The sequence below is a fragment of the Lygodium microphyllum genome, chromosome 3 (assembly GCF_053477565.2).
Source record: "Lygodium microphyllum isolate KBCC chromosome 3, Lygodium_microphyllum_v1.1.10, whole genome shotgun sequence".
Classification (NCBI taxonomy): domain Eukaryota; kingdom Viridiplantae; phylum Streptophyta; class Polypodiopsida; order Schizaeales; family Lygodiaceae; genus Lygodium; species Lygodium microphyllum.
In genome coordinates, this window is record NC_141137.1 from 116,290,877 (window position 1) to 116,312,748 (window position 21,872).

General features: G+C 41.6%; 1 protein-coding gene across 7 annotated transcripts in view; it reads left to right on the top strand.

Moving 5' to 3' along the window:
• Nucleotides 1–3,306, top strand: part of LOC148038794 (receptor-like serine/threonine-protein kinase ALE2) — a 51,583-nt gene extending 48,277 nt beyond the window's left edge. For all 7 annotated transcript variants that reach the window (XM_087674642.1, XM_087674638.1, XM_087674639.1 and 4 more), the window contains 3 exons: nucleotides 1,514–1,900; nucleotides 1,991–2,234; nucleotides 2,363–3,306. In XM_087674642.1, the coding sequence (XP_087530768.1) occupies nucleotides 1,514–1,900; nucleotides 1,991–2,234; nucleotides 2,363–3,257 (1,526 nt within the window). In that variant the 3' untranslated portion in view covers nucleotides 3,258–3,306. The remainder of the gene's footprint in view (nucleotides 1–1,513; nucleotides 1,901–1,990; nucleotides 2,235–2,362) is intronic.
• Nucleotides 3,307–21,872: the final 18,566 nt, after the last annotated feature.

A 21,872-nucleotide genomic window follows, 5' to 3' on the forward strand; every position in this document is an offset into this window, starting at 1 on the left:
GTCTTCCCCATGTCTAGCTCAAACAATTTACGAAAATTTTCAATCCTATCATTGGTTATGAATTGTTTCAGAAAAATGGATTGAAAATCTGCCCATGTTTCCAGCTTGGGAAAAATTACAATCTGATCATCGGTTATGAATCGCTTTGGAAAAACAGATTGAAAATCTGCCCATGTTTCCAGCTTGGGACGTAGCCCCGTCCATCAAGCACATGCTTTTTCCTATAGCATGATTTGTATGTGTCTGATACGCTGAGCATCATCAAATTGATACAAATCAAATAAGCCATCCACTTGGCCAGGCATGAATCAATGTTGGTCTTGTCGTATTCCTTCGTTTCCCCTTCAAAGAGATCAGGTTGAAATTGAAGAGTTGACGTTCTCATGGTTGTGGGGCACCAATGGAAAATGGGGAACCACAGCTCAGATAAATGCTGTTGCATGTCTTTAATTTGACCTTGGAGAATTGCCATTAGTGATGAATCTCCTTCAGATTTCATGGAAGAAGATCCTTTGGGACATTGCCCATGCATGTGTTCAGGTTTGGGAGAAGCCGGATGGGCATCCTTTATGTGTTGAGGTTTGGTCATGAGCTGTAGCTCATGAAGCTGATGATGTAAGCTCTCCAAATGGTGGCTGCTACCAAGACGACTACTGGGCAGCCAATCTGCAGTAGAAAATGCAGCAAGTACATGCCTCCAAACAGTAAATGCAGAGTGCTGGATTGAAGATGACTATTGGAGAAGAAAGCTGGTGAGTAGGGTGGCCTGTCAACAACAGCATAAAGGTGTTGACAGCTGAGAGGACTACCAGCCAGTAAAACACAATGTTGGGAGATATTGGTGACCATAGACAGCAGGGAGGTCTGCACATTGAAAGGGAGAGCTGAAAGCAGGATGATGGCTGGGGGAGCCTCAAGAGATGTTGGGTGGTTCCATACAACAATAAACACAGAGCGCGAGAGTCTGGCTCTAGTCTCATGGCATTCTACATCATTCCAGTTATTTTAGGCGGCTGTGCTCAGTGGAGGTCTGTCCTGGGAAACTTTGCTATGTGGAAATTTATGCACTGGAGAATCATGTGGTATATCTGCTATGACTCCTGTAACCTCTTTCAAGGGCCTATGTGGATCTATTTCCAGAAATTCCAAAAACTACCCCATACTCCATTGCTGTTTACTTTAGCTGTCTGGCATGTAAAATGATAACCTGGATCGCCGACATGTCACTGAGGTGGTCAAGTATGCTGCCATTCCAATTGGTCTCTCTGATACCATGAAGCTCTAGATGTTTGATATCAGATCAGGTGATCCTATTAGGTAGTCCATTGTGCTAGCTCCACTATTATCCCAGCAAGTGAAATCCACTGAACTTGGCTATCTTATTAAGCAACTATACATATCCAGCGTGTGTGTACTTCCCCATGCCAACTTCCAAGAGCTTGATCACTTTTTTCTGAGAGAGGGAGGGAAGAAGAGAGGGAGGGTGGGCTGATTTTTTGTTTGCTGTCTTTAGGTGTATCCACTGTATCGAGTGATGTAGAAAGTTCTGTCTCAGGATCATTTACCTCAAGCATGGCAATGTACAAATTGTCAGCAAGGACTTTCTCATTGTGTGAACTGGAAAGAGCAACAAACAGTTTTAGCACATCTAATTTAGTAGGAGAGGGTGGCTTTGGACGAGTTTTTTCTGGTGTTTTGGATGATGGAAGTAAAGTTGCAGTTAAGCTGTTCACTAGGATCGATCAACAGAGCAACAAGGAGTTCAATGCTGAAATCAATATGCTTAGTCGTCTTCATCATCGGAATGTGGTCAAATTGATAGGTGTCTGCATTGAAGAGCATAGGCATTGCCTTGTTTATGAGCTGATTCCAAATGGCAGTGTGGAATCCCATCTTCATGGTTTGTAGTTTCTTTTCCTGATACCTATTCAGGAAGCATGTTGGTGTGAGTGTGTCCTTTGTATTTGGTCTAAGTTATCTAGTTCCACAGGTGTTGATAAACTTGTTTCGCCACTGAATTGGGATGCACGTATGAAGATAGCTTTGGGTGCTGCACGAGGACTTGCATATCTCCATGAGGATGCGAATCCACATGTAATTCATCGCGATTTCAAGGGAAGCAACATTCTTCTTGAGGATGATTTTAGTCCTAAAATTGCAGATTTTGGATTGGCTAAATCAGCCACAGATGACGAAAATGTACAGCTTTCAACTAGGGTAATGGGGACATTTGGGTAAGGAGTATTTGGATTTCTGCCTTAATGCAAGTTGATAAATATTTAATCTGCAACTTTTTATTTTCAAACTAAACTCCCTGCATGATGGAAGCATGCTACCATATCTGACAGGGTGACAATTGTAGGTATGTTGCACCCGAATATGCTATGACAGGGTATCTGCTAGTGAAGAGTGATGTGTACAGCTATGGAGTTGTGCTGCTAGAGCTCCTTTCAGGAAGGAAGCCTATTGATCTCTCTCGATCTCCAGGTCAAGAGAGTATTGTCAGCTGGGCACGCCCTCTGCTTTCAAGCAAGGAAGGATTGAAAATGCTGGCTGATCCTGCTCTTGAAGGGGCCTTTTCATTTGATGACTTCACCAAAGTTGCTACTATTGCATCATTGTGTGTTCAACCTGAGGTCTCACATCGACCATTCATGGGTGAAGTAGTGCAGGCTTTGAAACTTGTTTGGAATGACTTAGGTGGAATGTGTTCAATTACAGTGAGTCCAGAAGACAGTGGTGGCAGAGCTGATGACCCATGGGCTGAAACACAGACTTTCCACAATGCTGATAGTACATCCTTCATGTCCGTGGATTATGACTCGGGCATTATTCAAACTACGACAGAACATGTCTGCAGTCAGTTATTCCAGCCAGGAGATTTTGACAGATATCTTCCTGACTCTTTTAGGAGGCATAGTATCTCGGATCCTTCTAAGCCAAGTGGAAGCAAATCACTGTGGAACATTCAAAGGGGTGCTGTGTGTCGGAGTGTGAGTGATTCAGGCTTGAAACATCTCATTGTTGTGGACTGTAACACAGGAGCTGTTGAGAAAACAGTCATGGAAGACCAGATGCAGCAAAGTGCCCGGAGGCATGCATCTAACTTTGCAGACTTTCTTGGACAGTTACCTACTTGTTCCAGGAGGCATAGCATTTCAGATTTCTCTAGCGTAAGAGGAAGAAATTCCCCGGGGAACATCCAAAAGGCTGCTTTGTATGGAAGTACAAGTGATCCTGGCTTTAAGTGTATGTGAATTTAGAAAACCTTGGATTGAGTAATATTCTCGGCACTAGATTTATGGATCCTTTTGTCTTACTGTGCACACAGTGCACACAATTCTTCTTGAAGTCCTTGATAACCTAGAGTTTCATTTTGTTGCAGTCTTTCTCTGTTTCAATGAAGTGGTAAGTGCACAGAAATGTGGAAAAAGTTAGTTTTAAGCGAAGTTAGTTATAAGAAAAGAAGGGAATTTGTACTACTAAATGCGAAAAGTAGCAAGCTATGTTGAGTCCCATTATTTTGTTAAGGTACTGGTGAGTTTGCAAACTGGCTGAATGTGTGAGGTTAGCTTTGAGCAGTCATAGGCTATCATCAGAAGTATTATGTAAAAGTATGCCAGTTGTTGCATTAGAAAGTGAATGCTTTCTTAAGTGAAAGAAAATGCGAGCAGCTTCTTCCGAGTGCTTCTTTGTCTTCATTATCTTCCTCGCAGATGTAGATAACAGACTATCATGCATCTGCTTGGTACATAGGTAACCATCCAATACGTGCAAAATAGGTAGTTACAGGAGAAGAGAATTCTTACTACTTAATGTAGGAAGCAGCAAGCTCTACCAAGAGACATGATCAAGAGTCATGATTTGATGAGGTTCTGATGAATTCACAAGCCATTGAACATGCAATGTTAGCTTGCAGCAGCCATGGGCTTGTCATATCAAAAGTATCATGTAGGAAATATGCGAGTGTTTACAGCTAGAGAGTGAATGCACTCTTAAAGTGGAAGAGAATGTGAGTAGCTTCTTTAGAGTAGCCTTGGCGTCTTCAATAGGGACACATTTAAGAGAGATTATGTAGTTGGCTTTTGCTGAGGCATTTCTGCTTAACATCCTTTAGCATTGGTGATGTAGCCTGGTGCCCAGGTGGCCAGAGGCTGAAAAACGTATATTCAAATATGCTGTTTAATAATAGAACAATCCAGGGCCACTCCAAAACTTTGGTCACTTATGTACCTGTGATCTAGGAACAATTCTGACAAGGTTTTGCACCGTCTCATTTTGTCACTTGAAACTGTTGCTATATTGCTATGTTGCTGGTGCATTGCACACACACAAAAGGTCATAGAATGTCCTTGGTTGCAATACTCTCGGAGGTGGAATAGTTACATGGTTGCAGAAGCATGTGCTCTATTGAAATTGAAATTTCCCCAGCAAGCTTACAAATTAGCTAAAATTTGTAAGCAGGGAGGTTGAGTTAGACTTTAGTTATGCATCGGTACTGGCTAATAAAATTGAACCCCAATTTCAATGTCATTGAGAAATTGCTAAGCACTTACAGCCTATAGTAAAATCAACAGCCATGGATGAATATAGGTTCATCAATCCCCTTTTGAAAACAAATCTGATATGAAAATAGAGGCATGGGTGCATTGCTTCCTCTGCTGTATAGCTGTCCTAGAGCTAGGGACTAAGAAAGATTTAGAGACAATGAGCTTGTTTTTCTCTTATGGCTATCCCTATTGGATAAGGTAGTGTATTGCTTAAGTTGCAACAAAATGATGGCAAAAATGGTTCTTTAAGGGGTTTTAAAGCTTAAAACACATTCACCTTCTTGATGATGAAATTTTATAATCATCAATGCATCAGCTTCTTTGTTCATTGTAGCTTGCTTATGTCCTTTATGAGAAGGTCAAGACCATGAGTGGCGCAAGGAGTCCACATATTAGTAAGAAATTTTGGTTGAGTATTCCATTTGTTGACAATCAAAAGCACCATCGATAATGCCTTGTAGCAGCATATTATATTGGTAGCCCAAGCTTGTATATAGTACATGGTATCATATGTATTGTTAAATGTAAACAATATGTATGGTTAAATGTTAAAGATACAAATACTTAAAATTTCCTTAAAAGTATGAAATTTTATGTTTAGATTATAGGCAGACCTTGACGATTGTTTAATGTGCTTGTACATAAAAATCATAGTTGTTATTCTCTCTTTGCATTCATATCCACAACTTGCAAAAAAAAAAGAGTTGAGAGTACAAGTAATAAGAATGTTGACGACGCCCCCTCTTTTTGCCATCACTTCTTTCTTTTGAAGGTAATTGAAGAGTCACAGTTTACCCAACTAGCATGCATAGATGTGAGAGGCTTTATTGACTGTCCTTCTCTTCTTATGTAGCTTTTTGGTGCACATGTTGTTGTAGGTGAGTCCATACCATTCCTTAGATGGTTCCATTATAGCTATGGCTTCATCATTGTTTGCCATTTATAAACTCAAACATATGAAATGGGAAGTTACATGAATAATGATGCATGCAATTTCTATTTCCACATTTCCATACCACTTCTTAGGGAATGACAATGGGTCCAAAATATCTTTTGTGACCTCTACAAGATTGGATTGCCTCTCTTAGGTCTCTCCTAAATCTAATGGTGACTGTATCATAGGTGGTTGGGGTAAAAGGTGTCATCGATAGGTAGCATTCTTTATCATTGGTAATTGCACTCTTCCTACCCCCCCTTGGATCCATTCTATCTCCTTTGGACTTTTGCCACATCTAGGATTTGAGAGGGGGTGTTGGTAGACATGTGCACCTTGTACAGTTAACTTCTACATGTGAGCCTCAATCTAAGTGAAATGAGGACATTAGGAACTCTTAAATTATGTTTTCCTATCATTTTATTGTTTTAGATAATATAGATAAAGGGTATGTTCGTGCATTTCATTTTGGGCATTGTAGGTTGTCCTAGGTATCCACGTTTTGGGTCTAGCCACCTTTATTCTAGTTGTGGCACTAGTTTGCCTATTTATAAGTAGCTTTCCCCTTCATTCAACCATCCATTGTGATCATCATTCAGACAACCCTCTTCATTCTTTTCTCATCCTCTTGCTATTGTTTAGCACTCATATTGATGTATAGAGCTATATATTGGGATTGGCCACCGTAGCATTATATATTTTAGCCATTTGTTAGTTTGTTTCTTCTCTCATTTATGTTGCTTTTAGTCTTCCCTCTACATGTTAATTTTACTTTCTTTGTGCACTCTCACAATGATGGCTCTATGCAACCCATGCACTTCCAAAGTGGAGCTTAGATGGCAATCTAGATAGATTCTAGATAAAGAAAGAAAAGCTTGGGTTGAATGGTTGGGTGAAAGATAGATGATTATGGTTTTGAGAGGGTTTTCTTTTTATAGCTTGTGAAGGGGTAACTTGATTGACATGCATATAATTAACATTTCCTAGTTGTCTAACAAATATTTCCTTCATTATTGGGTCATGGGCATTGAACCTAACCCCAAAGTAGGAATCCTTGGTAAGTCCCACTTATAACTCCATACAGTGTGCCTTGAGTTGTAGCCATGTTAACTACCCTATCTAACCCAAAGGCTAGATCCACAAGGTTACTTCGTACCATCGAGCCACACAAGCCTCATGTGAGATACAAGTAAAGACCAAACCATTTGGGCTCATACATGGCTTCTTCTCGTAATGGGGGCCTTGCAATGTTTGTGCTTACACATAGCTTCTTTACAATGGGGACCTTACAACTTTGGGCACCATGATGGTGGCATCTTACAAGGGTGGGGTATTGGACATATCTAAAGCTCTCCTCAATGTCCATGTACAAGTAAGTTATATCCTTGGCCCAAATGTGAACTCTTTGAAGGTGAAATCAAACCAAATCTTGCGTAAGTGTCATGGTGAAGAATGTACTCATTCTCTTGTAGACAAACAAGAAGGGAGAGAGATTAAGCAACCGCAATCACACATACACACATACAAAGGAGAGTTGAGCACATAGAGAAGTAGGGATGAAGACTTCTTCTCCTTACTTCTTTTTCCATACAAAAGATTGGTCTGTAACATGATATAAAGACTAATATGAAAGCACTAAAATATATGTACATGTGGCTACTAAGTGTAAACTTATAAAGGATACACGAGGTGGCACAATGAACCCACTAAGGATAGATGAGACAGTGGCACAATGAATGTGTCACAACCGATAGTAAACCTACTAAGCTAGGTGAGGTGGCACAATGAATGTGCCATAACCAAGAGTGGATTAGATGGGTATACTCTAGTTGTAGAGTCATTGGCATATCCTCCATGCCAATAACTGAACATGCCAGTGAATAAAGTCCTACCATATCACCAAGGCATGTAGTGTGGATGCCAGTCCATGTGGAGCTTGACACTCCCTCTGGAGCTCAACATGAGCTCATGAACTCCAAGGCTAGTCCTAAAGCAACATAGCTTATTAGCTCCCAAGGTCTACGTGGGTTAGTAGGTGTGAACTTGTTAAAGATAGATGAGGTGATACAATGAATATGCCATAACTAATGTTGAGATGTCAAGCTCAACACAAGTTGACGCTCATGTACTTGGGTGACTATTTTCACATTCATATTACTAACATGGTTGGTACTTCCATTGGCATATATTTTGAGTGATACTTTACAATTAGACACCAATTAGTCCACCTGCTGTAATTATGGGATATCTATCTAGTTAGCATATTCACACTATGGATCACTTATATATTATGTATATTGTACTCTCTCTTTATTCTTGGTAGACTGTTATAGTGAAGAAGAAAAAGAAGAAAGATGGGTTTTCAGCTTCCTATATTGTGTGCATTCTTTGTGTGTTGTATATCTTGCAAGAGCTCAAGCTCTCTCTCTCTCTCTCTTACACACACACACACACACGCGCGTGCGCACGCACACACACACACACACACACACACACACACACACACACACACACTCTCTCTCTCTCTCTCTCTCTCTCTCTCTCTCTCTCTCTCTCTCTCTCTCTCTCTCCCTCTACACCCCCAATATTTTCATGGTATCAGAGTAGCATCTAGGCGAGCAGTTATAAGCCGCAAGCACAAGAGTCTACAAGGAAGCCATGCTCTAGAGTACACCTGTGGAGATCTCTCTCAAAAGACCTTTGATTTATGAGCCGTCTTCACAAGCTTGGAGTTCTTGAAAGAGTGTAACAAGCATTTAATTTGAGCCTATGCACTTGGATTTAAGCTTTGAGTGTGTTTTAGCCTCCATTTGGGACTTTAGAGATTACTTGTGTGCAAATATGGTAAGGTTCAAGAACTCTTAAACCTCATCATTTAACAAATAGGTTGTAGGTATTAGATGTAGTAGATAGTATTTGCAAACTCTTAGACATTAGAAGCATTGCTTAGATTGAGTTCGCTATAGGTGACATTTTATCAGAATTAGTAGGTTATTGGTAAAAGCACAATTTTGGGTTTTAATGCACAATATCTAAGGGGTTTAATTAGATTGTTAACGACAAGCTTGATAATCATAACTTCCATGTGTAGAAGTTTAGATCAACCAATTTCCTTATGGGTAAATGTTATTGGGACTAAATTGAAGGAGATAATGCTAAGGCTCTAGGGTTACCATAGGAAAATGCCATAGTTTAAAATAGAAAAAAGGTGCTCAAAAAGCTATATATTGGCTTTCCATAAATTTTTCGGACAAGTTGATTGAGTATATATAGGATATAGACAACCTTGCAAAAGCATGGAGTAATCTAGTCAAGCTGTTTGGTACAAATGGCAAAGTTTAAAAGTTGCACTTAAGAGTTAGAGTTAACAATGTCAAGTGTGTCAATCTCTCTATCAATGACTATGCATTGAAGATCAAGGGCATTGTTGAAGCTCTTGGTGTTGGGATAAAGGGTAGTGTCCGTGCTCACCCGTAAGGGCCAGGTTGTACATAGCACATATACCTATCTAAAATCATTATTGAGGTACAGTCTTCAGTATCACAAATCGTGTGTCTTTGTCTCTTCTCTCTCTCAACCTGCATCTCTACACAAAAGCTCCATTGCAGCTAACTCAACAAACTAGCATAGCAATCAGGAGCTTGGCATTTCTTCAGATGTAGAAGCTTGAAGCTGAAGAAGAGTTCACTGTGAAGAGTCTGCAGGTAGGGCAACAAGGTTTGAAGCTTGAAGCTTCCCTCTTTATTTGAGCTTGTTGATAGCCATCATTGGCCAATTGGGGACCCTCCCCATCATCTCCAATACTTGGGCTAGCATTCCAATCTCTTCAGGGCTGAAGGCGTCATCAGCGTGGGTATGCAGATGTGGTTTTCAGCATGCTTAGGACCTACAACAGTTGCTCCTCTTCATTTGGCATCATGGTTGTGCTCTAGACTTTACATCTAATGCTTAGCATTGAGAATTGAAGTGCAGTATTACACTTGGAGTTGATATACATTCAGCTTCGGGTTTGAAATACACAATATTTAAATCTGTAATAAACAAGGCATCACCTACTCTCTTGAGATTGATGCTCATATGATAGCTATTTGGATGTATCTTGATGCTGGATGCTTTGGGAACCATGTGGCATTGTCTTGAGGCCGTTTTGAGCTAATCTTAGCAAGGATTTGGCTCATTTTGACAGAGATTTGACTATTGGAATAATAGGGTTGAATGACATTTTGACTGCGTATGCATTATATCTTGCTTCTAGACTTGGTCTCGGGCATTCTATACCATGTATTCATGCTTATGGTTGATGTTACATGCTTGGATTTGATTCCAGAATGCATTTGAGTAGTGATTACAGCTCATTTTTGGATTAATTTTACGTACAAGTCTATTGCTGTACATTCACGACAGTTTCGTGCATATTCAGGACAACATACCTCATTGTTAGGAAATTTGATACGTTTATATGCAAGAACATTATGGTGATGTTTTGAGTAGCTTTGCATGATCTTTAGAGCTCAATATTAGTCAATCTGAGAGGTTATTTTAGTTCTGAATTTTTAGGACAATTTTTTTTTGAATGTCAGGATTGTACTCCTGAATTGCAAGACAACCACCTGTATTGTCAGGAATTTCAGGATTGCACTCCTGAATTGTAGGACAACCACCTATATTGTTAGGAATTTCAAAATTGCACTTTGTTTTTGTCAGGAAATTGGTATGTTTACAGGTCATTGAATGCTTCTGAGGCATTTTGGGCAGTGAATTCATGTATGATCTTGTTGCTACATACTTGGGGATATTCCTAACACACTAGTAAGTGGATTTTGGAGCTTCCATTGCTTGGAATTAGTTGTCATACAATTATTTGGTTTTGAATCATGGCTAACAGTAGTGACAATCATCTTATGCCTATCAAGAAGCTTGAAGGAGCACAAAACTTTGCAGTTTGGCAAAAGCAGTGCTATAATATCTTGTTGCAGAAGAAGCAGGCAAAGCCGATTAAAGTAAAGGGAACAAAACCATTTGATGTAGAGCAGGATGACTGAGATGAGCTGAATGAGATTGCACGCTCGACCATTGAGCTATAGATTTTTGATGCCTTGCTATTTAAGATTGAAGGGTTGGATTCTGCTTATGACATTTGGAAGTGACTGGAATAATTGTATGCTCAGAAGAGTGCTACAAGCAAAGTCTACTGGTTGAAGAAACTCATGGATTTGCGTATGAAAGAGGGCACTGCAATGTCTACTCACCTTGGTGAGTTTAACTCCATTTTCAGCTAGCTTGTCGCCTTTGAAGTTCAATATTGATGATGGGTTCAAAGCTATGTTCTTGCTTTGCACTCTACCAGAGAGCTAAGATACCTTTAGGAATGCTATGAACAATTCTAATGCTATGCTTTTGTATGCTGATGCAGAGAGTGCTCTAGTCATGGAAGAAATGAATCGACAGAACAATGCATCCACTAAGTCTTCCAATGCTTTGCATACTAGAGGCAGATCACAACAGAAAGGCAAATCTGATTAGCAAGGGACACAATAAATCACGTAATAAGGATGTTGAATGCCATCACTATGGCAAGAAGGGTTACTTCAAACTTGATTGCTATAAATGGAAGAAGGAGAAAGGGAAGGGCAAGAAGATGGATGATGGCAAGGAAGAGAAGAAAGAGAGTCAGCCTGCTAAGAAGAGCAATGTAAAGATTGAAGAGGTGAATGTAGTTAGCCATGAGAGCGACAATGGGAATGATGTACTCTTTGTCTCTTCATGTTTAAGTGCACATGCTTTGATAGCCGATACTATAGATGATGACATGCACACTTGGATTGTCCATCTTGGGGACAATTACATGTGACATTGTAGGGATTGGCAGTGTGCAAATGAAGTTTTAGCATGGATTTGTCTTCACTTTTCAGAATGTAAGGCATATACCTCAGCTCACGAAGAGCTTGATTAGTACTGGATAGCTAGATGATGATGGATTTCATACCACCTTTGGTGATGGGAAATTGAAGATTTGTAGAGGATCTAGGGTTATTGCTAGAGGCTCAAAGAGCGATACTTTGTATCCTCTCCATGTATCTAGTGTGTGTGACCATGTTGTTGCCGTGATCGAGAAGCCAAGTGTTTCCTTGTGGCATGGATGGTTGGGACACATGAGTCAAACAAGAATGAAAGTACTTTCTCGTTTGGTTTACTTGCCTTGCCTTTGTTATGCTGATTTTGAGCACTATGATCACTGTGTATATGGTAAGCATCATTAAAAGTTTCTTTCATTGAAATCTTTGCCTCTAGAGTTAGTACATTCCAATGTATTTCAGATGCCAGGGTTATCTCTAGGAGGAAAGAAATACTTTGTCACATTTGTCAATAATGCTACATGGAAGGTATGGATTTATCCTATTCGTAGGCAAGGACGAAGTGCTTGACATGTTTAAAAAATTCTTGGCATTTGTAGAGAATCAGACTAATAAGATACTTAAGTTTCTTTGCTCTAACAATGGTGGGGAGTACATGTCCAAAGCCTTTCAGGCATTTTGTGACAGTAAGGGTATAAAGAGGGAGCTTACTGCCCCTCATAATCTACCCCAAAATGGAGTTGAAGAGCACATGAATCAGATCATATATGATAAGGTCCGTACGATGCTATCTCATGCTGCATTACCCCATGGATTTTGGGTAGAGGCTATTTTATGAGAGCCGTTCATCTAATTAACAAGTCATCGAACAGGTCTTTGGGGGGGAGAGTTCCTTAGGAAGAGTCGGCCTCAGTGGTAGAGAGAGCTGTACACTTTTGAACCCTAGACATCTAAGAAACAGCACCTCCATCATAGATAAAGACATAGCCGGAAGTGGACTTCCTACTATCTACATGTCCTGCATAATCGAAGTCTGTGTAGCCCACAACTCCTATATCCTAGCTGCCATAGCAAATACACATATCTACTATGCCCTTCAGGTATCTCATGATATCCTTTACGGCATCCTAATGCCTTTTTCTAGGTGTAGCCATAAAGCGTGCCACAACACCAACTGCAAAGGCAATATCTAGATGAGTGGCTATCATGGCATACATCAAACTGCCCACGGCCAATGCATAAGGGATCTTGGCCATCTCGGCTCTCTGCTCATCCGTTTGTGGACAGTTTGTGGACAATCGGCCTGTGAGACCTTCACATAAGAAGGTAATGGACAGCCAATAGGCTTTACGTCATGCATGCGGAAACTCTCAAGGACTTTATGAATGTACTCCCTCTGTGAGAGGTAGAGTAGTCCCTGATGCGTGACGTGCTTAATGCACATACCAAGAATGTGAGAGGCCTGTCCCAAATCCTTAATCTGAAAGCTCTTCATCAGCTGAGATTTAAGAGCATCTAGCTCATCATGAGCTTTCCCTGCTATCAACATATCATCCACATAAAGTACCAAAATAAGCAAGGAGCCATCACTGGCTCTCTTCTGTAAAGATACGGATCCATAGCACTCATGCTGTAGCCTTGTGATTGCATAAAGGCATCAAAACTATGATACCATTGCCTAGGTGCCTGCTTCAAGCCATAAAGTTTTTTCTTCAACTTGCACACTAGGTGCCTCCGGTTAGGTTCTGCAAAGCCCTTAGGTTGCTCCATGTATATCTCATCATGCAAATCCCCATGCAAGAATGCAGTCTTGACATCCATCTGATACATACCCAAGTCAAGCTGCGCAAATAAAAGGCCAAAACCAAGCGTAGAGTGGTCAATTGACTACAAGAGAAAAGATTTCATCAAAGTCAACTCCATGCTCCTGTTTAAAACTCTTAGTGACAAGTTTTGCCTTATAAGCTGGCTTGGGGTTTCCACGGGTACTTTTTAGCTTGTGCACCCATTTGCATGGCAAAGTCTTCTTGCCCTGAGGCAAGGCAACCAAATCCCAAGTCATATTCTTGTGCAAGGAGTCTATCTCAGACTGCATAGCCCTCTCCTAGGAGTGACTGTCACCCCTTGCACATAGTCTCATCATAGGTGAGAGGCTCTCCTGCATCTGTAACCAAGACATAATGCATCGAGGGCTCAAATCTAACAGGTGGACATCTATCTCTAGTAGACCAGGCTCTGCAGCCGGTCCAACACCTTGGCCATGTGTACCAACTACTGCTGCAAGCTGTCCAATTGGCTATGCAGGAGCACGTGGCTCCTCCTGGAATATAACCTTGCATATCTCTACCACCTTCTCAGGTTGCCTATACATCTTGTCTTCATGGAAGACTACATCATGGCTGTGAATGACTTTCCACGCTTGCAGATCCTAGAGGCAGTAACCCATCTCGCCTACATCCCCATAGCCAAGAAAAATGCATTTGACACTCTAAGGATCCAAGTTAGTATGCTTGTCTTTGGGCACATGGCAGAATGCCTCACATCCAAAGACACATAGATGTACATAAGATGGAGATTTCCCAGTCCATACCTCCTCTGCAACCTGGAAATCCAAACCACTAGAAGGTGATCTATTTATGACATGCATAGCTGTACTGACTGCCTTAGCCCAGAAGTTCTGTGGTAACCCTACATGGCTAAGCATACTGCGTACACGCTCTTGGATGGTTCTATTCATCCACTCAGCCAAACCATTCTGGGGTGGGTTATAGGGGGCAGTCAATTGACACTTAATACCCCTCTCGTCACATAGTTGCTCAAAAGCACGTGACACATATTCTCCCCCATTGTCAGTCCTACGGCATTTCAGCCTATGCCTAGTCTGGTTTTCAAGAAATGCAAGCTATCTCTGAAATACAGCCAAGACATCGGACTTAAGCTTAATGGGGTAAGCCCAGACTTTACGCGAAAAATCATCAATAAACGTCACAAGATACTTTGCACCACCTATAGATTGATAGGGCATGGGCCCACAAACATCCGAATGTACCAATGCTAGGGGCTTACTCATGCATGTCATATCAGACTTCTTATGCGTATTCCTAGTCTGTCTGCCATAAAGACAATGCTCACATGAATCAAAACAGGCGTAGTTAAGGGGCGGTAAGTACTCCAAACCAGAAAGCATTTTCATTCCCTTCAAGGACATATGGCCCAAATGGGCATGCCAAAGAGATACATGTGGGATGGAACCCACTGACAAAACATGGTCAACCCATCAACTACAAGAGGATAGAGGCTACTAGCTTTGGCACCTCTAGCAAGCACAAGTCTGCCCCACGGGTGATCTTCTAGGCAAAATCCCCCAAAAGAAACATGAAACCCAGCATCATCAAGCTGCCCTATAGACATAAGGCTGCGTGTAAGCGCAGGTACATGACGTACATCCTGTAACAAAAAGGTACTGCCAGTAGAGAACTGCAGCCGTACATCTCCAATGCCAACAATAGCAAGTTACCTATCATCACCCAAGCGAACTCAACCAGAGACAATGTGGTAGGAGTGGAACCACTTAGGGCATGGTGTAACATGAAATGAAGCACCAGAATCCAAAAGCGAGCACTGTGCATACATAGAGTGAACATTCGTCAACAATGTAGCATCACAGGAACTAGCTGCAAGTATGTACTCCCCATCAGAGTCATCAGTCTGCATGACATTTATCTCCTCAATTTTCACACTGGATTTCACAGGCATAATGTTGTGGTCAGAGGACTTTTCCTGTACTTTGTCTTTCCCCTTCTCTTTGTGCTTCTCATTGTGCAACTCATGACACTATGGGCATATATGACCCTTTTTGCCGCAATGATGCCGTCACATTAGCATTTCTCCCACGAGACTTGCTGCGCGACTTACCACGCAACTTAGACCTAGACTTCTGTGAGTCTCTACCACGGCCATTCCCACGGTCATTCTTTCCATTACTATCTCTACCTCTAACAGTCAAAGCATGTGACACATGAGAGGCATCCAAGTTTTTACGATTGATCTCTTCCTGCAGAAGAGCACTCTCTACATCAGGCAAGTTCAAAATAGTAGCAGGAGCACATAAGGCAGTGCGGAATACATCCCATGACTCACTCAGAGTCCCAAGCAAAAACAATGGAGTAACCTCATCATTAAAGGTAATACCTTGTGAAGTCAAGTTCTTGAGAATAGCATGGAACTGGCTCAAATGAGTAGACATTGTCATATTCTCCTTCATGCGCAGGTCCATAAGCTGCTTCAGTCGATACATTTGACTTGCTAGACTTTTCTTGTCATAGAGGTTTTTAATTTTATCCCAAAGCTGCCAAGCACTCTGTGCTTCCTCAACCACATTGTAATGCACCTGTTCAGTGAGAGACAAGATAAGGGTGGACTTGCATAACTCATCAAGCTCATCCCATTCGTCATCAGTCATAGTTTCACGCTGCTCGTCATGCATCCTTACTGGCTTTATCTGGGATTTCTGCACCAATATTTGCCAAACTTGGCTCTTCCAATAGGCATAATTCATACCATCAAGCTTAGTGATGTTGAAGGTAGCACTGTCAGTGGAAGAAGAACCCATAATGCAGTCCAAAACAGTGTAGAAAGTTCAAAATTGCTTGCTGTTTTTTGTTGTAAATAGCCAAAATATCACCAAAACCAAGGCAAAATGACCACGAACTGATAGCTAATGATGTTTCCCACTAAGTACCATCAAAAGTACATAAAATTAGGATGATTCAATATGAAAATTCCACATCAGTCCATACATAAGTGCTTGCTATAATAAATTACAACAAGGTACAATGAGAGTAAACTCTAGGCAAAAATAATGCACCAAGTCAACCACTGACACTCAAAGCATAACCAGCATCAAGTAGGCATAAATCAACATATGATAGTCATACGGACATCGAGCAAACATCCAAGCATGTCAAACAAATTTGTCAGTAAGACCTGCATACCCCCTGTGTAATAGGGCAAATTGTACACAACACTGGCAAGACCTGACACAAAGAGGTGTATGGTTAGGGAGTGCGAAGCCCAAATCAGCCCAAGTACATGTATATGGACCACGACATATCAACCATCCAACATCCAAGTGAAGAAGATCCTAGTCTCAGAAGACTCAAAGCTCAATAGCATAAACCACCTGCTCAATGTTTGTCAAACACCCAATGATGCTCCCACTGGCACAAAAGCCATATGGATCAAGCCAAGAAGCTCAAGAAAGGCACATGAGAGCACCAATGATGAAAGATCCAAGACCAAAAATCAATAAGACATCATGAGCATATAGGCTCTGCAGCCTCCAAGTATAGCATCCATAGACATCAACTGTATCCCAAATACAACTTTGGCAAGCCAAGAAATATCCCAAGTAAGTTCTGGGAAGCCAGATGCAAGCCAAGACAAGGCACTAGTAGCAATCGGCTCCAAACAATGTAACTAGCATGTAGTAGTGGCATAGACTAAGCATGTCAAGACCGGCTAGACATAGGTAACATAGATGCCATATGTACATCCAAGATGGAGCATCATATGCATTCCAAAGCCAAGCTCAAGTGCAAATAAAGATCCGGAACCAAAGACAAGCTCAATGTCGTACCTCGAAGGTCAATACTTCATTGCATATCCCAAAGATATAGCCCGAAACCAATAGGCATAACCAAACATGAGATAATAGGCTTCAGCCCACTGTGGTATAGCAGTGATTTACTGTTCAAAACTGAGTATTTTCAGCAAGAAAATCAGTCCAAAATGATGGCATAACATGTGCCTTGCATCCCCGGAACAATCAATCATCAATAGGTACCAAACCGGTTAAGTAGAAGTGCCCAAACAAGCATAGCATTAGATGCCAATGTCACTTCTGCATAACATGATAGTGGGATTGCTGCAAACAGTCCTGGGAATGTATAGATTAGACCCAAATCTGATGCGAATGATCAAGAGGCTTCAACCAAAGTTAGAGACCATTGCCAAGCCCGAAGAAGCATGACATAGCCATCAATGAGGAGTAGGTGAGCTGCTGTACTGTGTTGTCTAGAACAACCAAAAAAATGGGGCAAATTTGCTGAACCCTTCTTCTACTCCTGTGCATCCACGTGGCCTCAATGGTAGTGGTTGGAGGCTCTAGGGGGTGCCCAAGGAGGCCCACAACAAGCCTCAAGTGTTCAGATGCAAGAGGGAGCTAGATCCAAGCTCCAAGGGTTTGAGCTATGGATGCCCTGATTGACTGCAACCTGAGAACTGAATAAAAGAACTAAAAGAAGACTTCACTACCTCTATAGCAATCCCCTGCGGGTGCCTCAATAGGCCCGGAAGGTGCTTGGGAAGCCGGGGAGTGACGGGAGCTCGGGAAGGTTAGCTATGGCTCTCGGGAAGGAGACCCAATGCTGTAGGTATTTGAATGGAAGCTAAGAATGCCACAAACCAAGCTCGGGTAGTCGGGAAGCCTTGCTCTAATACCAGTTGAAAGGTGAGAAGGATCAAAGCTTGCTTGGAAGTGAGCTATGGCAAAGAGCAAGAGTAAGAAGAGAGGGAGACACAAATGGGAACTCCAACAGTCACAATGTGTGATTGGGCCTTCCTGTATTCAAATTTTCACTAAAAGAATAAAGAATAAAGTGACGGTGATGGGTGCTCACCACCTGCAGTGTGCAGTGGTGGGTACTATTAGTGTAGTAATACACAGGCAGCTAGGCAGAGGCGCCTTTACCCCCAACAAGAAATGGTACTCAAAATGACCAGCAAGGTATTGCCCATGATACACCACAGTTTCAACCTAAAACATGTAGTTAGGATAGCTTGAACTATCAAGACAACATGCTGTAATTTCAAGACATCAACTTATACATGCAAAATTGTAGGCTCACAATTTAGGGCCTGTAAATGCAGAATTACAGACACATATTTCAAGACAACAACCTATAAATGCAAATTCGCATGCTCAACAGCTAGCAAATGCAAAACCTTCACCTACATAGGTCAACCCAACCTTTAAAGGTAGCTAAATATGTTTATTCCTGGTGCGCAATATGCTATAGATTATGTCATGGTTACTGACTATGGTGAGCCGTCATGCTTCAAGGAAGTATTGACTAGACCAGATAGTAGGAAGTGGTTCAAGGCCATGCTGTTGAAAATGGAATCACTTGATAAGAATGGTACTTGGGACTTGGTGCAACTGCCTAAAGGGTAGAAAGCTCTTCCATGCAAGTAGGCTTACAGGATGAAGGTCACTTCTGGTTCTTTGCCAAAGTACAAAGCATAGCTGGTAACAAAGGGGTACAAGCAGAAACATGGAATTGACTTTGATGAGATCTTCTCTCCTGTAGAACCATTTTGGGCTTTGTTGCAACTGAAGATATGGAGCTCATACAAATGGATGTAAAGATTGCATTCTTACATGGTGATATACATGAGGACATATATATGCAATAGCCTGAGGGTTTTGTTGCTAAAGCAAAGAGACGATGGTCTGTGAATTGAAACAGAGTTTGTATGGGCTGAAACATGCACCATGGGAATGGTATCATAAGTTTGATACTTTCATGCAATCTCAAGGATTTTAGAGAAGTTAAGTTGATCATTGCTTATACACCAAGAAGGCAACATATGGCAACTTGATTATCTTGGTTTTGTATATTGATGACATGCTGATTGCTGGCAGGAATACTCATGCCTTAGATTCATTGAAGCAAAGTCTTCATGGTAGCTTTGACATGAAGGATCTTAGTGATGTTAATCACATTCTTGAGATGCGGATACTCAGAGATAAATCGAAGGGGTTACTCTATCTATCTCAGTAGGAGTATGTATCCAAGATCTTGCAGCATTTCAATATAGAGGGAGGGAAAAGCAATCAGAGTTCTATTGGCTCCATATGTGAAACTCAGTGCAAAGGATAGTCCTACATTTGATGATGAGAATGTTGAAATAGCCAAGATTCCGTATGCTTTAGCCATTGGCAGCTGGATGTGTGCTATGGTTGCTACACATCCTGACATTGCCTTTGAAGTGGGAGTGGTTAGCAAGTACATGGCAAACTCTGGCAAGAAGCATTGGGAAGCAGTGAAAGATATTATGGGATACATCTGTTGAGATTCAGCAATCACACTCACTAAACAGCCTCTTTGTATGGAGCTTCAGGGCCAAGGACATGCAGGCTAACCTATCCCATATGCACAATGGTGTCTACTGTAGTTTCCTACTTTCCTATAAAGCATTGTACTTGCTTCCTTTTCTTAATGCAATGATAGTACTCTTTTTTTTTCAATGAAGTGTCAGTGTCATTGTCCACATACACAAGATTGTGTTTATGAGTCCAAGTCTCAATCTTGGAACCTAATTCACTTGTGTAACAAACAGTGCCTTTGTCTTCTCCATCATGAGTCCACACTTCTCCTTCCATCCACCATAACTCACTGCCATGCTCTAGATCCCGTATCTTTCACATGGTATCAGAGCTCAGTCGGGCATGGCTTAGCATGTTTCAAGTCCTCTCTCTGCTCTCTCAGTCTCTCATAATCTCTATCCAGCTCAGCTCAAGTGTTTGACTTCATCTCCAACTCCATTTTCACTCTCTACCCCTTGGCAGCCATAGCCAACCTGCAAAGCTACCTCTTTTGGAGGAGCTGGATCTCCACTTACAGGGCATATCTTCACTTGCTTTCTTGTGGAGAAATGTTCTTGACTCAGGGCGCTGCCTCCTGTCACTTGAAACACTAACATTGGTGACCTACAGCTCCAGCATTGCGTGATTCGTCAGTCGCAGTCCAGAAAACAACGCCTTTTGTTCGTACAGCCCGATGTCCATCTGCGCAGCGCGATTCGTCCTGGGTCTTTAGGGCTTTTGAAGCCTATCACTTAGGCTATCTCCAGCTTGAATCTTGAGGCATATGGTTCAGGCTATGAGCTGGAATCTCAGAAAAACCAGTCGTGCAGAAACCCTAAAAAAAAAAAGACCACCATAGCTTTTTGAGCTCAAGCTCATCTCTCACTTCACTTTCTCTCTCCTGCCACTTAAATCAAGGAGGGGAGATCTCACTAAGCTACTAAATTTCTCAACAAGATAAGCATCAAATCAAGGAGGGGAGATCTGTGAAGCATTTGAAGAACCATTGAAGATTTGAAGACTCAAGGAAGAAGATACAAACATAGTGTCCAGTGACACTCATCTAGTGCTCTTAGCACTTGTGTCTTGTGACACAACCAACTCTGCTACAAACTGAGAATTTTGGAAACTGATTTGCTGCTGATCTTGCAACCTCAACATGGGAAAAGACTCTCCAAATGCTCTATTCAAAGGAGTCGGGTTTCACACCTGGCAAACCCGCATCAAGCTCATCTTGATGAAAAAGGGTCTCTGGGCCATCACCAATGGCAAATAGAAGAAACCTCGGGATGCGGACCTTGCAACTACTTGGCAAAAGAATGATGACAGAGCCCAGGCCATTATCAAACTGGAGCTAGACGACAGTTATATCCATCATGTGGATAACTGTGAGACCTCATAGGATACATGGAAGAGACTTGACACCTTGTTCGGTGCACAATCTAAATCATCAAAGTATGGCCTCCTGATTGAGTTCTTCAGGCTTGAAATGAAGTCCAGCACATCACTTGCCACACATCTAAATTACATGGAAGGACTCCTAACCCAACTTGCAGGAATCAACATTAAAATGGTCGAAGATGTTTGCATCGGTGTTCTACTTAAGAGTTTGCCTCCTGAATATAATAATGTATCAACAACTTTAATCAACATGCCAAATCCTGAACTTATTGATATCCAGGCATCACTGTTAGAAGAGGAAAAGAAGCTAAAAACTAAGGAAGAACCAAGTACCTCTAGAGATGAGCATGCATTATATATTGGCAACAGGTACAAAGGCAAGAAGGATCAGCTCTTCTGTGACTTCTGCAAAAGGACCGGACACACCGAGAAGTTCTGCCACGCAAGAAAGAGATCCCAAAAGGCCTATCTAGTCGCAGTCAAAGAAGAAGAAGAAAATGGAGCAAAGGAAGAAGAAGAAGAAGAAGAAGACCACCAAGAGAAGGACAAACCTCATCAGTCCTTCTATTCAGATAGACTTTTTTAGTTTTGTATTTCCTTGCCCTAATGCTTCTGGCCATAAGCTTTGTAAACTCCTCATGTAACTTGGCATTACAGTCCCTGTACACTTTGTGAGGCCCCTGTTACAGCCTCTGGATGTCTATCATGTTTTGATGCCCACACTTAGCCTTTTCTGCGACAGCCTCTGGTATCTACCATGTTTGTGGTGTGCCCACACTTTGCAGGTGGTTCTCATTACAGCCTCTACACACTTTGTGCCTTTCTAGTTGTGATTGAGGAGGGGTGTTGAGATTCAGCAATCACACTCACTAAACAGCCTCTTTGTATGGAGCTTCAGGGCCAAGGACATGCAGGCTAACCTATCCCATATGCACAATGGTGCCTACTGCAGTTTCCTACTTTCCTATAAAGCATTGTACTTG